At 39.4% G+C, this 18,252-nt stretch overlaps 1 protein-coding gene across 2 annotated transcripts in view; it reads right to left on the bottom strand.

Annotated features, from left to right (window-relative positions):
• Nucleotides 1-18,252, bottom strand: part of SSPN (sarcospan) — a 132,007-nt gene that overhangs the window by 32,903 nt on the left and 80,852 nt on the right. The window contains exon 1 of one of the 2 annotated variants that reach the window (XM_032646403.1): nt 12,562-13,075. The exons of the other annotated variant lie outside the window; for it this stretch is intronic. Within the exon in view, the coding sequence (XP_032502294.1) occupies nt 12,562-12,840 (279 nt within the window). The 5' untranslated portion in view covers nt 12,841-13,075. Of the gene's footprint in view, nt 1-12,561; nt 13,076-18,252 lie in introns of those variants that run through there. 2 annotated transcript variants of the gene reach the window in all.

Below are 18,252 nucleotides of genomic sequence, written 5' to 3' on the forward strand. Positions count from 1 at the left end.
AAAAAATAAATAATGGCTGAATTTTTTTCAAAATTGATGAAAGACACAAAAATCTTAGATTCAGGAAACATATAATCAAATCCACACGTAGGCACATTGTAGCTAAACTACAGCACCCTCAAAAACAAAAAGAAAATCAGAAAAGCAACCAGAGGAAAGAGGCATGTTATCTATAAAGGAAAAACAATTAGATATTTACCAAACTTCTTAGCAGCAATAACTGAAGTCAGGAGACAATGGAATGATATATATATTTTTAATGGGAGAAAATAGCTATTAATCTAAGACTAAAGAAATATTTCATAATCATTATCTTGTATGTAGTCATTAAGTAGATTAAAAATGTTTAATGAAAATGGGAAGAAAACAAGGAGAAATAGATTCATCTAATGTTGGGAAATCTGAATACACATCTCTCAGTAATCTTTAGATCAAGCTGAAAAATATTAGTAAGGATGTAGAAAATTCAACAACCTGTTTAAAAAGCTTGATTTTTAGATTGAATACAGAACTGTAAATTTCAAAATGAGAGAATCCACATTTTTGTTCCAAGCATAAATGGAATGTTTATAAAAATTAGTCACATACTAGATCACAAAGTAAGTCTCATATAATATCAAAGAATTGATAGTATGAAAAGCACATGAACTGAGCACAAAGCAATTCAGTTGAAATCAATAATCAAAAGATAAGCAAAAAGGACATTAGAGAAAACCCAAATAACTGGTGAGGTATTCTTTGCTTGCATAGAAGGTACAAACTGAATGAAAATACCAAAAGTATTTTTCTTGGAACTTGAGAAGCCAATTCTAAAATATATAGAATTTATATTCTTCCCTGGTGATCTAGTGGTTAAGACTTCGCCTCCAGTGCAGGGGGTATGGGGAAGATGGGGGTCGGGGAGGTGAGCTGCTTATGCCATCACCTTTATAACAAGATGCATTATAGTGCTATCTTAATACAGACAGTGTGATATCAGCAGAGTGACAGACAAAACAATGGGATTGAAGAGGATCACAGACACACTCCTCAAATCTAATACGGAAACTTGATAGATGATAAATGGAAATAGCAGATCAGTGTGAAAGTTCTGATTATTTATGGTACTAAGACAATTAACACTCCAAAAATAAAATATGGACATTATCTCACATCCATATGCAAAAAGTAGACCACTTTGATTAAAGATAGAAATACAAAAGCAAACCTTCCACATTTCAGAAAACAATATAGAAAAATATCTTTCTGACCTCGGAGTAGGGGGAGATTTCTTTAAAATATACCATATTTTAAAGCATATACCATACCATATTTTAAGCATATACCATAAAAAGATTAATATAGGTAAATACATTAAAATTAAATCTTTTCCTCAACAAAGCCACCATAAACAAAAGTAAAAGACATGATACCACCTAGGAGAAGATATTTGCAGTACCTAAAACCACAAAGGCTAAGTAACAAAGATAATAAATCTTATAAATCAATAAGTAGGAGAAAAACAACTCATAGAAAACACCTGTTGAATAAATAAAGGATCGAAAACATAATTAAATGGTCAATAAACATACATGTTCAACTCCATCAGTAATCAGAAAAATATAAATTAAAATAAGATATCATTGCATACAAATAAGATAGGCAAAAGCTAAAACTGCCTGCTACTTGGCCATAAGAAATAATGAAATTTTGCCACTTGCAGCAACATGGATGGACTTGAAGGGCATTATGCTAAGTGAAATAAGTCAGAAAAAGACAAAGGACAAATACTGTATGATATCACTTATATGTGGAATCTAAAAGATACAACAAACTAATGAATATAACAAAAAAGAAGCAGAGTCACAGATAGAACAAACTAGCGGTTACCAGTGTGGGGCGAGGGGCAATACGGGAGGGGGTTGGGAGGCCCAAACTATTAGGTGTAAGATAGGCTCCAGGATGTATTGTACAACACGGCGAATAGAGCCTGTATTTTGTAATAACTGTAAATGGAAAGTAACCGTTTAAAATTGTATTAAAACTTGTTAATTAAAAAAAGATTTTTTTAAAAATTAAAATTGTCTGACAGTAACAAAAGTTGGCATATATGTAGATCAGTGGAAATTCTGACTTACTGGAGTGTAGATTTGTACAACTTTGGGTTTGCGGTACAGATTTGGCGATATCTAATAAGTTGAAAATGCCTATATCTTAAGACCCAATCATTCAATTCCTAGGAATATTCCTTTAAAAGCTTTGAAATACATGCATAGAGAGCCACGGAATAGAATGTCCATTGTATCACTGTTTGTAATTGCAAGAAAAAAATAATCTTTTGAAAACAACCTAAATTTTCATCAACAGGAGAATGAATAAATTAATTGTTGTATATTCCTATAATGAAATATAGTATAGCAAAAATGAATGAATGATACCCATGAACTATTATAAATAAATCTCAAAAACAATATTGAAAAACATATTATGCTACCATTTATATAAAATTTAAAATATTGAAAACAACATTAATTATCGGTTATGGATATATACATATAAAAAGTATGAAAACATTCATAGGCATGACAGATATCAAATTCAGAATAGTAGATACCTCTGGAGAAGGAGGATGGGGTAGGAGAATATGATTAAGAAAGGAAACAGGTGACTTCAATATATTGCAATGTTTTCTTTCTTAAAAAAATGAAAACAAGTATGACAAAATATTAAAACCTGATGAACCTGAGGCTGCTTTATTAGTCTGTCTATGCTATAATATACTTAGAAATTTTCATAATTAAAATCATAGGATTGTATAGAATTGCCCATACTTGTTCAAACTCACACAGAAATAAAAATAAAAATCATAACCTAAATTTTTTCAAGATGGTAGATCTGGGATTCTACCCACATGTGTTTTATTCCAAAGTTGAAGCCCCTCCTGCAGTTTCAGGCCCCCTCTCCTTGCCTTTTCTGATCCTCCCCGGACAGGATTAATCACACCTTTGTCTGTGCCACCTTCTTTAGGGCACCAAGTTAACACTTGGTTTTTTCAACTGTATCGTAGCTGGTTGTGTGTGTGTGTGCCCTCTCCCAGACACAGCTCCTGGGAGTGACGCACTTGGCGTATGGAAAGACACAGGGAGAATGGCTAGATGTGAAAGGTTTCTGTTTTACAAGTAGGTACTCTTTCGTTGACAGGCTTCTGTTCTGTTGCTCATCAACCACCTAACTCACTCTTGTGGTAACTTATCAGAAACTAATCATCAATAGGTTCTATAAGTACCTACTTTTGCAAAGTAATCCATTTTCAAAGAATATAGGAGAAACAAAACTGTGTTTCAGCATTTCTCATGAATCAACATGAGGGGTAGAAGTGCTACCAATTTGTGGGAAAAATAAACTACTACAATTCATTTGTTTCACTTAAAAATTTTTGAAGTTCTCAGAAGGGAAAGGAATCTTATAAATGTGGATTTAGCCTACTCCAGAGGTATAGAGATAGGCTGAATTTTATGATTCAGGCATCATTACGTAGGTTCTCAAATTAGGTCCCACTTCAGAAACGATTGTGCAGATAATTCTACGTTAATACTCCTGGGTCCATCTATCTGAAACAGTACAATAAATAGAATTTGATGAAATGGTACAGTATATAGAAATTATACAGTAAATCAATGTAAATTCAATTATAACAGGAATGTAAATGAGAGAACCATCCTGCTCAATCTTTAAAAAATATTATCAAGTGGCTTTTCTAATTAAGAGCACTTTTTACCAAAAAAAAAAGAAAAAAACAAAAAAACCACACACATACACAAAGGATATAATGGACCATTAAGTAATATATAGTAACATTACTTCTTTAAAAAGTTTTTTGTCCTCTTCGTCATGAGGTTAGTGTCCCCAGGCAGCCTGCAGCCTCTCCCGCATTTCCTCTCTTCCCTTCCATGGCAACACGGGTTAGCTAGACACTGAGCTTTTTGTGATGTGTGTGTGAGGATGGGGAGAAGGGGAGCGAGGCTTCAGGGAGGTCTCCAGGTGGAAAAATTTGTGACGCACTAGATTCGGTGACTGAATGAGTATTTATCGAGGGTTCTCGAACACAATAGTTACGGTCACACTATGTTCATTTTTAAAATTACGTTTGGTCTCACAGCCCTTAACTTAGATGGAAACTCTTTCATAGGCATCCCAAACCACTTCTTCATGAAAAGATTATGCGACAAAGCCAACCTGCGTCGGTCTGATCCTTCTGTTTCAGAATCTGAGTAGCGAGCGCACGAGAGACATGCATAAACTTACTGAACGTGCACTAAAATGGTTGAATTCTGTCTTCCATCAGTATGCAGTCATGGAGCAGTTATTTTGCATTGATTATAAAGTGTCCACCTTACGGAGACCTCGTTTGCCCTTTTGCTGCCTCTGACGCTCCACCGCTTCACTGAGGTGGGGACAGTCGCCCTGTGTTCATCTCCATAACTGAGCACCCTCCACCCTCCAACAGAAAGGATGAAGGCTGAAATGCTGTTTCCCTTATCTTGGAAAAGGCCCCTTTTATAGCTGTCCTGGCACAGCTAAATGGCACAGGTAATGGCCTGATATGTGTGCCACACCTGATACTTTAGAAGGAGGCTGGTAAGTGTTATGTTTTTCCCTAGCAATAAAGCGAAAATTCTCTCCCTAGTTAGGGTCTAGTTAACACACTAGCAAGTCCCCCTCTTTTCTCCTCACCTGTCATTATCTTCCACACAAGAGAGAGGTCTTGATAACAACGTATCTTAATGGGATTTTAATGGCTCATTACAGTGAATGCTGAATCAAACACTTTCACAACAACAGTTGAGTGGGATGCTGATAAAACAGCATCCTCGAGGTTTCCGCAGCCTCTCCCAGCCAGGGGGAGTTGCTCATTTCTGCAGCAACAGAAGCAGCCCCAACCGAACTTCTTCAGCAGGACGTGAGAATGCTTATTTGTGAGCAAACCATTTGCTTTCTAACAGCCAGTCACTTACCAGCCTTTTGCCAGGGTGAGGAAACACAGCACTGAAACACTCACATTCATCACTGTGTTAGGCAGTGGATGTTGCTTAGCAACCTTAGATCAGAGAGCATCAACTTTAAATATGCTCAGAAATCAAACCAGCGATATTCCAGCATGTGTCTGGAACCGTGGCCTTCCTTGCCTTTTGTTTGCTACTTATTTTGGACTCAGATTGGACCAAAAGGTGGCATATTGGATGGTTCTACTCAGTCTTCTCTAGCTTTCCCCTCTGGGATGGTTTGGATTTGTGCAGCGCTTGTTAAAGTAAAGCAGAGACCCTTAGAATTTTTAGGGTTTTTAAGCTGGACAAACAGGATCAAACGAGAAGCTCTGACAGTGTACCTAAGGGAGATCCACCAGGAGCTGCATGCTCGTCCTGGAGGCTGTGACAGCATGAGGCCCCAGGTGGGAGCACCCTCAGGGTTTTATTTTGAGACCCATTCCACAGAACAAAGAGTGTTCATCTAATTTTCAGAACCATCATCAAAAATGAAAGCATCAGCTGCATATTATAAAGGAGACCTGAGAGCGGGCTTCCCTTGAGTTCTAGAAAGACCAAGCCTGAGATCACTGCTCCCAGAGGCCAGAGGGCTCATCTAATTGCTGAAAATCTGAGCATCCGCCACCAGCAGGGCTCAGTCAGCCACCCTCATTTTCTTGCCTCAGAGGCCAAGGTGTCACGTAGCTAGATCCTGATAGCGACTCACTCCAGAAGCAGCCAAGAAAGGCAGAGATTTCCTAAATGGGGGGTCCTAAGCCTTAAAGCTAAGGCAACAAATGAAACGCCTAAGCTACCCTTGGAATTGTAGGCACCGGCTAAATCTACTTGATTTTATTTTTACTGAAATTTGACAAAAGAAGCAATCCATAAATGCATTGAAAACACCCTCCTCCATATGTTTCACTACAGGCATGAGCCTGAGCCACGCCACCCCGCTGCACTGCCAAGTGTCAGCTTACTGGTTCAGAACCCTCATCGGAAACATTCAGACTTGTAGCTGTTCCATGAAAGCCACAGGGCCTTCCTGAATTAGCTGAGAAACACACTTAAGAATCACTGAGGTGGCTGTACAAATTGATATTCCTCACTGAAAAGGCTATGGATTGAATTATGCACACCCTCCCCCAATTCACATGTTAAAGCCTTAACCCAAAGAAAATCACCTTCAGCTTATGAACTCATTGTAATAAACCTAGACTTGTATAAACCTAGACTTGAATCCAACCCTGGATTTTAATGGGCTCTTCTGAGCAGCATTTCTCTAGTTTGCCAGGATCTAAGTCCTAAAACTGAACTGTACTTTGCAGTGAAATGGTATCTAATTAAAGTTTAATGACTAGATTCCATTCCTATCCTACAGCAACACAGAAACATGCACACTGAACTCTTCACATTATCTTGTGTGTATCCTTTAACGTTGATGCCAACCCTTCAGGGTACAACACAGGCAAGTGGACCCAGTTAAAGAACACCCTTAATAGAAATGTCATGGACAAGGTTAATGGGAAGAAAAAGTCCAGAAAATATCCATTTCCTCAGACCAAACTGAAAGTGGACATCATAATGACAATCTATAAAACTACTGGACCAAATATTAAGGAAACCTATGCCATCGCTTTCTTTGTAGAAGGTAAGGATGGTAATATTGGCATCTAGCATTCAGCCACATCAATCCTAATTTGTCCTAATTTATTCAAGTTAGGGGAACGCAAAGTAAGTCTTGTGACTTCTTTCTTTTTTAGATCCTGCAGTCATTTTATAACATGAAATAAAATATCTCAATAATGCTAAGTCAACATGTTCTGAATATCTCTGGAACCCAAGGGCCCACAATAGAGTAATAACACACTCCTTATTATTACCTCTTAGTTCTTTTCAACATTATCAATAAACTTTTCTATATTGGAAAATACAACTGTATGTCATTTCTCAAACCATAGTTTAAAAATGGATATATATAAGTTCAAGCAGAAACTCTAATAATGGCAAATATGGAATAGAGTTTGGTTTAACACACTGGATACCGTTATGTGTCAGGGATAAATAATGGCCCCGTGGACACATAATATACTTAAAGAGAATTAATCGATTTACTTTTTATTTGATTATCCCCGAATTCTATGCACTACTATTTCTACCATAAAAAAATAAAACCAAAATGATAATTGTCAATATTAAAAGTGTCTAGAGATTGAATATATCCATAATACAGGTTGAAAAATATCAGAAGCTGTCCCTTCTCCTTTTTTAAAAGGAGAAAGGAAATTCAGGGATAATTTCCTCATTGTATAAGCATTCCCTTGGCCTTTGCATATCTGGCTTAGTATGAAGCTAGCAATAGAAGTGAAAATACAGTCTCCTAATGATTCTAAGCATCTAATGATTTTTTTCCAACTTTACTTATTCTTTCATTTTTTTTTTTTTCGGTACGCAGGCCTCTCACTGTTGTGGCCTCTCCCGTCGCGGAGCACAGGCTCCGGACGCATAGGCTCAGCGGCCACGGCTCACCGGCCCAGCCGCTCCGTGGCATGTGGGATCTTCCCGGACCGGGGCACGAACCCACGTCCCCTGCATCGGCAGGCAGATTCTCAACCACTGCGCCACCAGGGAAGCCCTTTTCTGTTGTTTTATTATTAACTTTACTTGTTCTTTATTCAGTATTCCTAAAATTCTTTCAGAGAGCATGTCACCAAATTCTTGAATATTCCCTTTTGTGTTCATACACTTATTAAAATTAATTTTTTTCCAAATTAATCCAATTATGTTCCATTTCTAGACTTACTACAACAACTTCATGTACCTATAAGATAATTATCCTCTCATTACTTATTATACGTACTCAGTGGAGACTGAGTTAGGCCATGGGATTATCACTCCTCAGTCCCTAACTCTCCTGTGAGAGTTGCTATAATCAAAATTATTTCCCAGTGGTTCTAGAGATGCAATTTTAAGTTTCAGAAGCATATTAAAGCCCCAATATGAAAAATAATGTACTACTATGCAATGTGTTCCCAAAAATATAATTCCAGATTAAATTCTCAAATGTCAATACACATACATAGAAAATTGACATCATTGTTTTGCTTCTTGACTTGTTTTAGAGTCTATCCAAAAGCCCAGTGCCAAATCTTTCTCACTTCCAGTTTTTCTTCATAACCATGATCAAATCATTTAGGCAAACCATCATGTCGCAGTCTCTCCACTTATAAACTGCGGATAATAACTTGCTGTATGTCATATATCTACTTGTGAATTTCAGGGTGTATCCTTTTTTAAAATAAATAACCACTCAATGTTCCCTTCCGTTAAGTCAAGGTTAAAAATAGATTTCAAAAATCCGAATACACCTGCATTTTGAATTCCTTAGCGTAAGTTAACATATGAAAACTGTTATTGAAATTCCTGACAGCACTCTTAAATCATTACAGATTCATATGATAAGTTTTATGAATGACATTAAGGAAAGGAAATATTCTTCCCTTTAAGCTCTTTCCTTAAACTTTCTAATGTGATCACTGTAGTATATATCTCAGGGATTTTATTCCAGGGGGATGGGGTATGGGAACAATGGAGCAAGAGTCAGGAAAACTAAAAGAAGCAACAATAAGGCAAATAAATTCCCACTTTCCATGGGAATATTCCCTACAAGGGCCAAGAAACTAACAAACACTAAACATCCCCATTGGGGAAGAGAAGCAAGAGTTTGCTCCTAAATTGACTTCAGAGAGAAATGCCAAAGCAAATAAATCACGGTAAGTGAAATACTTTGAAAGGTAAATGGACTTTAAAAATATTTGCGTGGGTTAAATTTTTTAATCGGAAGTATTCATTACTGTCAGATAAGGCCACATGTCCATCAGGGTCTCTGGAGATCTCCTCCTTGTATATGATTCATTATTTTTAGACCAATGCCTAGCTCGTCAGACATCCCCAACAAATGTTGCCGAATGAAAAAAATAAGCCAAAGTTCAAACGTGTTATCCTTCACCTAAACCAAAATTGTATTAATCTGAGTAAGAAATAAGTAAAGGCCCCAAAGTTCTTAGATTTCTTCAATCCTTACACATTTTTTCATCAATAAGAATTCTGGAATGACGCGCAAACTTGAACGTCTATTCCACCCAGCTAAATCAAGCCATTAACAGAATAAAATGCAAACTTCTGTTTCCTAGGATCCCTCGCCCCTAGCCAAGTTCATCCTCAAAGACCTTGTTTCACTTGTGCTGTCCTTCTGGAGTGACTTGCAACCCTCAAGCCATGTAGAAAGAATTTTGAGAGAAGAATGGCACTTTTACAGGTTACGTGGTCTCCAGAGCAGCTCCATTCTTTTTTTTTTTTTTCCTTTACGGGAATCTTTTGTAATTGAAGTAAAAAGACTTCAGTCATGTCCGTGATGGAGGGTGAGAGGAGTCATATTTTCAGGTAGGTAAGAAATAACCTATTTGTTTTTCTAAAATTCCTCTGGACATAAATCTCTGATTAGAGATTACCAATGGCTTTTTTTATAACTAGAATTTCACTGAATATTCATCAAGCCACCCAGATATTGGTCAAGAAGAAGTTGCCTAAGTAAATTTATCCATATACCTAGATTCTATCATGGGAATGGTGATACCCAAATCCCAAAGTAATGCGATAGCAAACCTTGTAAAATGAAGTAAGTGTCACATGATCAGAGGCAACCAGTATAAACAGAAATAGAAGAGTGAAGCGGTCAAACTGTCGATGGGGCGGGTGCCTCAGTCTGGGGGCCCTGCTTGAATTCAGCGTAAATTCCGGAAACAGGTTTGACTCTGTCTCAGCCTCAGGGATTGACCTGTACTGTTTCGGTCTAACTTTCCAGTATTCCCTGGGGGATATACCAGACCAGAATCATTCCACGTCCCTAGGGAAAATGACCCTGAGGAGGCCCTTTTCCCCCAAGTTAATTTTTATAATCCTCCAGAAAGATTCAGAAAGTACTGGACTCATCTAATACCGCTAAGACTGCTAACAGTAACTTGGCTCAGATCAGAGAAAGGTGAGATGGCCGAACTGATAGCTTCTTCAGGGTTCAAACTGGTCTGGGAAATGGAGCAAGTCCAAAGTGACTGTTCTGCGTGATTAGAGATAAAATAGAGCCACTGCTACTTCGAAGAGCGCCACTACCAGTGACTGCTCCACTCATGGCTAAGAAAACGTGCGAACTCACTGAACGCTTACCGGGAGCCAGCACTGTTCTAAGTATCAGAACATGTATTCATTTCTTTATTCCGCAGGACAACCCTAAGAGAGAGGAATTATTACCATTCTGATTTCATCAGCGAAGACATAGAAGCCTAGAGAAGTTAAGTAACTTGCCCCAAGTTATTCAGTGAATAATGCCCGGGCGGGAGCTCAACACCAGGTGCAGTGTTTCCGCTTCTGTACTTCACCACCCGGCCTCCCTGCCTTTTCCCTTCCTTGAAAGCTTGGAAGAGCGCCCCAGGACCAGCCACAGACAGCCTGAGGAGAACAACAAGCACGGAGTCTGTGGGAGATGGGGACAAGTTGCCTGCAGCTCCGGCCCAGCTGGAATGAGATTCTCCTTGCCCACTCCTTAGGGCCCCTCCTCTCTTGTCTCAGGCCATCTCCACTAACTGCTCTGCTCTGCATATGCTCTCTGCTAAAAGACAGGATTACAGATATCATCAATACAGATGTCACTACCAGAAAACTTCGAGTGGATCCCAGATTATAACCGAGAAAACTGGAACAAACAGAGAACTGGCTGCGGATAATGTTCTTTGCACCATAGCCAGGGAGCTTCTAAGGGCAATTGGGAGCATGTGATGCTCCTACAAGGAGCTCACGAAACTTCAGAGTTGCAAGGTTTGTACGTTCCCGTCTTAAACATTAAGACAAATTTTCCCCACCTAATTTGCTTTTTTCGTACTGGACTTTTTAAAGTTGAAATAAAGAAAGGTTAGAAAACACATTTGTAAATGATATTCAAAACCACTGAATGAGAAGTTTCGTTCCTTTCTTCTTTGAATTCACCTAGCCTTGAAGAACAGACCTTTTTTCCCTCTGAGTATGTTAACAGTCATTGAAGTGACTAAAATACCCAGTATATTAGTGAAAACCTATTTTTAAAATCACTTGATTTAGAAAACTCCAATCATGATAATTTCCTGGGAATTCTCAGCACACAAATTAAAAGTTTTAAATTACTCTGCAAGAATTTGGAGTTCGAATAATCTTAAATAGAAAATACCTGCATCAATGCATACTTAATCAGGTGTTTTTAACATCTGTCCCTGATCCAAAATTATTTTGAGGGTTGTTTTATAAGGTACAGTTCCTGTGGTCAGTAATAGCAGTAATGAAGCAATGTGAGACTAGGAGCCAGAGGTGTCGATCCTGGTCTCACCTGACTCCACCACTTTTCACCTCTGGGCTTTGAGAATGCCATTTAACTTCTCTTAGCCTGCTTCCTCGTGTCCACAGATGAATAACAGTTCCCACCTCAAAGTGTTGTTTCAGGGACCAAATGAAATAATGCACGTGAAAGAGATTTTAGTAAGCCCGAGGCACTATAATTATAAAATTACAAACTAAATGTGGGCGCAGCATGGCTCAGTGAGGAAAACGCAGATGCAGTCTGGTGCTAAAAGGAATCAACTTGGCTGATTTGCCAACTTTGGAAACTCATGACCTTCAGTGGGTTTGCCCTTGGTTCTCTCATCTGAGAAATGGAAGGATAATAACTAGCCCATAAGGCTGATGTGGGGATTAGAAATAATACATGTAAGGCCTCTAGCAGGACAGGCCCACAGTAGGTGCTCAATAAACGGCACCCGTTTCATATCAGAGAATCCGTTTAATTAAGCCAAGTATGCTGTGTCCAAACACTCAACTCACAACAGCTGAGCAGTGTTCTGCTTTGAACAGTACATCCATTAGCAGAGTCCCAAATAAGGCTCCTGCCACGGCCAGCACCCTGGGTTTATCCCACTTTAGATTCCAGTGGATTAAGGCTGTGCTTGCTGTATTCACATTTCCTGCCTTCAACCACTGTTTTATAAACTTACTACCGGAACCTCAGATTTAAAAAATAAAATCAATTCTACCCAGTGTGGCCACTCCAAGTACAGGATTTTTCCTAACTCGCTTTTACAGGATGAACGTATTCACTTTTTTGCTACTTCTGTAGGGACGAGGGTGGGGTCCGCGGGCGAGGAGAAGGAAAAAGCCGAAGTGAATCTGCTGTTGTTATCGAGGCTGTTCAGTGTGACCAAAGTAAGCAGCCTGTGCCTCCCTCCCCAGCTCCAGCGCGTGAGGGTCAGGCCTGTCGGAGGCGGAGGCGTTCGGAGCCACAAGCAGGACAAGGACACGAGCACCGCCGCGCCAGGCCTGAGCAGACCCGGGGCGGCGGGCATCGGTCACCAAGCAGAGGGCGAGTTAGAGGCGTGGAGCCGGGGAAGGGCGCATGCAGGTGGGTTAGTGGTAACTCGACCATGCGGCGTGGCATTCCTGTCTGGCAAACGCGCTCAGGCAAAACAGACTCGATGCTTACAATGATCCCAGCCCAAAATGGAGTGTCTCTGACTAGCAGGGAGGAGCTGATGCCGGCCATGAGAAAGCCCACCACGGTCACGGCGACGCCCAGCGCCAGCTGCAGCAGCGCGAGCAGCAGCGGGAACCGGCAGCCGCAGCACGTCCGGGCCTCCTCCTCCCCGCACTCCTTGGGGGCCCCCGCGCCCCTCTTCGGCCCCATGTCCTCAGGCCCCGCGGCGTCGGCGGCCGGCGGTCCCCCTTGGCTCCGCGCGCCGCGGCCCGGCCGCTCCCTGCCCATGGCGGCTGCGGGGGCGACGGCGAGAGCGGCGCGGGGCGGGCCGCGCTGGCCCTGCTCGGCGAGTTACGGAGGCTGAACAAATATGGCAAACATTTGGAGCGACTCGCCGAGCCTCCGAAGGCCACGGGGAGCCCGCGGCGGCGGGGGAGTCGAGGGGGGGTCGCCAACTGCCAACTCGCCGGGCGGGACACAGCGCCCGCCGACTCGGGCAGAGTGGCCCCGCGCCTCCTAAACCCCAGCGCCCTTTAGACAGGCTGCGTGTGCGCGCGCGTGTGTGTATGTGTGCGCGCACGTCTGTGTACGCGCGCGCGCGCGCGCGTGTGTGTGTGTGTGTGTGTGTGTGTGTGTGTGCGCTGTATGTCTCCCACTCCAAACCCCAGGATTTTTTCGGTTTTGTTTTTGTTTTCTGAGAGGTGCAGTGCAAGGTGATGAATGTTTAAATCGTTTGAGTTTAATTAGTAGAAAATTTAATCCGAAAGAGGCGTTGCTAGGCTCCAAGCTGTGAAGTTCAAGAAGTTAAATTGTTCTTTATTTTCCAAAACAGGCATGGGCTCTTTCTTTTTAAATTCTGCGATCCTGCTGACAAATCAAGGTATTTTTCCCATTGAGGTATTTGCTTTTGAAATTACTATTTGTACAGATACTGGGCTAATTGGGAACTCTCTCACATGTATTTTTTTTTAACATCTTTATTGGAGTATAAATGCTTTACAATGGTGTGTTAGTTTTTGCTGTATAACAAAGTGAATCAGCTACATGTATACATATATCCCCATATCCCCTCCCTCTTGCGTCTCCCTCCCACCCTCCCTATCCCACCCCCCTAGGTGGTCACAAAGCACCGAGCTGATCTCTCTGTGCGATGCAGCTGCTTCCCACAAGCATCTGTTTTATATTTGGTAGTGTATATATGTCAATGCTACTCTCGCACTTCGTCCCAGCTTACTCTTTCCCCTCCCCATGTCCTCAAGTCCATTCTCTAAGTCTGTGTCTTTATTCCTGTCCTGCCCCTAGGTTCATCAGAACCTTTTTTCTTAGATTCCATATATATGTGTTAGCATACGGTATTTGTTTTTCTCTTTCTGACTTACCCCACTCTGTATGACAGACTCTAGGTCCATCCACCTCACTACAAAAAACTCAATTTCGTTTTTTTTATGGCTGAGTAATATTCCATTGTGTATATGTGCCACATCTTCTTTATCCATTCATCTGTCGGTGGACCCTATTTGTTTTTAAAAGCTCTTTTAATCGTTTATATGAAGTCCCTAGCCAGTCTTCGCTAATCACAACGGTGCCTACGGGGATTATTACACACTTTGGATGTGGAGGATTTAACTCAGTCCACGTTTGAGATATTTTTAATGCACCTACAGTGTGCTAGAAAATAAGGATGCTCAAGGTAGATTTGGTCCCTGCCAAAAGTCACCGAACAAATCAATAAAACCGATTATTCTTATTCCCACATACTTCTCCTCAGTAGCACTTAGAACAAATTTCAGTGAAACCACTCAGAAATGACCCCATCACTTTAGAGTATTTATATCTACTTTGGTATGGACATTTTAGCATTCAGAAAGCTTTATTTAAAAAAAAAATGATGTTGCCAAGATGCTAGGATAAAGCCTACTCCTAGATTGTTTGCTATCAGCTAATTTAAAGAAAATCTAACTCCCTGCTTTGTCTCCAAAGAATTAGAAACTAATCATCAGCTCTCCTTGGGTACCTCTGAAGGTATAAAATATATTCTTATTTTATGAACTTCAGTGTTTTCCTTATACCTTCCTTCTGGATCAGTGAGAAAAATATGGTCCATGGAACAAATGCAGTAGCTTAAAAAGCAGAAACCAAACTGCACATCCCAGCGCTCCCCCTAGAAGCAGTAGAAACAGTGCTCACTCTCACAAGAGGAGCAGAGGGGCTGAGGAAAGGTCATTGTCAGCTTTGGGGCCATTACACCATTAGGATTTCTAGTGAGAACAGACAAATAATAGCCGGTGTTACATCAAGGTACCCATGTGACTTGTGCCTGATTGAGAACAACCCAAATGACAAAAAAGAACAATACTTGGTTTTTCTACATAGACCAAGAAAACATTTTTAGGAAGCTGAGTACATGGAAGTAATTATTTGTTCTTACGAATAATATAGCTACCAGTTACTGAGTATCTATCTATTCTGTAACAAGCACATGCTAGGTACTTTACGTTCTTGACAGTTACTCGTTGTAATTATAGTTTCTTCTTTTAAAGATGAAAAGATGGAGTAGCAGAATCATTAAGTAGCCAGATTATTGGGCCACTCGCCTAGTTAGGGATGAGTGAGGGGAACTAAACGTAAACTCTTGTGGATTACCTGTTTTGTTAATTACTTCTTGTAGGCAAATAAATGGATGGACTGATTTAAATCGTTTGTGATTTTAAACAATTTAATGATCATAGGTAGTACTTCATCTATCACAGAGTTAGCTATTAGCCTTGAATCTAAGATTATTTGAGTACTTTACAAAAATATTTTGATCCACCACCATAATGTATGTGATAGTTGACTGAGACTTATTTCTGTTAATAATTTGTAGCTAGATACAAGCTCTATTTGCTGACCATACTGCTGGGCTGTCAGTTAGTTAAGAATAAAACATTCTTCGCTTTAACCTCAATATCTTAAATTAGACGTTAAGTTAGAATAGGTAAACAAAATAATAGGGTATTCCTGTAGGTTTGTCTTCTAAGTTTCAGAACTAGTGTGGCTTACAGTTGCACATAAATTCTTATAATGAAGTCTTACTTTTAACTGCCTAGGTGAGACAAGTTACAAATGAAACCAGTAGCAGTGAACAACAGCCCAGATAAATTGTAATCCTTCTAGCCTGATTACAGTTTTCAGCTTCCAGCAAAGGAAGGCAGTAGTAGTATGGGGAGCCTTACACCTGCTCAGATTCCCAACCACGTGCGTGAATCTGTGTCCGAGGGGGTCTGGTCTTTGGCAATACCACAAGGTGATAGTGATGAGGATGGTATTTTCACTTACTTAATGTGAGGAAGTAGAAACAACGAAGAGGATGACAAAAGTTGTCAGAAGGTTAGTGATGAAGAGTAATCAAGGCTAAAATGGTATCAAAGGGTCTTTAAGGACAACAACAAAAAAGGTCTTCCTTTAATATGTCCTTGCCACAGAAACAAATCACCATTTCCAGCTCATCACATAGTTTAACAGAAATGAACAGGATTTTTTTTAGCGTTCATAAGTTATAACGTCTCTGTTTTATAGGCTAAGCAATAACCTCTTCAGATATTTATATTACCGGGAAAAAAGGCAAAGTAGAAACAAAGTGTTTTCAGATACTCTACTGGCTGCTCCCATAACTCAAAACTGACAGAGATGGTAACTTAGAAATTACAGGAGAGTAGTTAATATAAGGTTTGAGATTATTTTGATCCTGTGAGGAAAATAACAAAAATAAGCTTAGTATTTCTGTGTTTGCTGCATTTCAAATTCAACATTATTTGGACGTATTTATGCTTCAGAAATTCAGAACTGGAGAAAAAAATTAGTGTCATTAAGAAGTTGTCCTTAGGGAATACGACTAGAAATAATCTCTAAACCAACTTATTTCTGAACACATGATCTTAGATTCACCAAGAACAAAAAAGATTTCATAGGAAAAATTATTACAGTTTCAAGGTCTGTGTCAAGTCTCTTTAATATGTAATGACATATATTTTAAATGTTCAATCAGATTTGATTTAAGAAAGTATCAAATATTCTACAGAGAACAACTGGGAACTCATTTATGATATGCAGCACCATTGGTCTCCCTATCTAAAATAACTCTAGGGATATTGCTGACGTGTGTGTACAACAAATAAAAGAAAATCTAATTTTTTGGTATTTTCTTTATTTATATGTCATTAATTCTAAATATTTCTTTTGGCTCAAGTTTTTCTCCAAAGAATTGACCCATTTATGATCTTTGTGTGGCAGTTATTTTAGAATAACCTTTTTAACAAAGTTATTCTAAAGTTATTTTACAACTTTATTTATAAAGTTGTATTTGACTTTTCAAGTTAAATGTCATATGTGCACTGTACTCTCTATGGGTCACATAGGGCTTATAACTTTCTCATTCTATAGAGTGTCCGTAGCAATGCTAACTATGAATCCTTTCCTAATGCATTCCACCTATTTATATGATGTTATTTATAATATCAAATTTTTCTACATGCAGTTTGTATTTTTGTCTATATAATTTCGGTGTGTGCACTGCATATGATAAGGTAGAAATAACTAAACTTATTATAATTAAGAAATATAGGGAGAAGAATGGATAAAAAATTGTGGTATATTCATACAGTGAATACTACTTGCTAATAAGAAGGAATGAACCATTGATATAGTCAATGACTTGAATGAGTGAAAGAAATTAGACACAAAAAATAAATACTGCATAATTCCATTTATGTAAAAATAGAAAGGTAAAAATCTATGATAACTGAATTTAAAAAGTGGTTGTAGAGTTGGGGTGAGAGAATTGACCAGAAAGGAGCAGGATGGGATTCTCTGGGGTGATGGAAGTCTTATATATCTTGCTTTGGGTGGTGGTTACATGGTATAAACCACTGTGAAAAACTCATTGAACAACACTTAAGATCTGTGCCTATTATTGTATGCAACAATATCTCAATTTTTGAAATGTAATAAGAGGAGAATATAGGACATCATTGTATATCCATCAGTTATTAACAATAGAAAAAGTAAAGTTTCTTTTTTTTAATCTAAATTATCTTACCAAACTCTCTTCATTTCTCTCCTGCCATTCTGATTCCTCTGTATTAATTATCTATTGCTGCATAATAAATCACCCAAAGCTTAGTGGTTTGGAATAACAGTAGTTCTTTATTATTTCATAGTTTCTGTGGGTCAAATATTCAGATAGGGTATAGCAGGGATCATTTGTTTCTTCACATTTTCTGGGGTCTCAGCTGAAAGACTTAAAGACTGGGGCCTGGAACCATCTGAAGTTTTGACTGAGGCAGAAAGATTTGCTTTCAAGGTGGCTCACTCATCTGGCTGGTAGGCTGGCTCCTTTCCATGTGGCCTCTCCGTGCATTGGCCTCTCCACAGGGTTGTTTGAGTGTTCTCACAACATGGTGGCTGACTTCAACAAGAACAAGAGATTCAGAGATTGAGAGAACAAGACAAAAGCTATCCTTTTAATGACGCAGCCTCAGAAGTCACTTAGCAACACTTGAGCCACACTCTAGAAGCGAGTCACTAAATCCAGCCCACATTCAAGGGGAAAAGAATTAAGATCCGTGTATTGAAAGAAAGAGTATTAAAGAATCAAAGAGTATCAAAAGCATATTTTAAAACCACCACATTTAGGTATCACCACATTGAGATATGACTGAC

This window comes from Phocoena sinus, chromosome 10 (assembly GCF_008692025.1).
Source record: "Phocoena sinus isolate mPhoSin1 chromosome 10, mPhoSin1.pri, whole genome shotgun sequence".
Lineage (NCBI taxonomy): Eukaryota > Metazoa > Chordata > Mammalia > Artiodactyla > Phocoenidae > Phocoena > Phocoena sinus.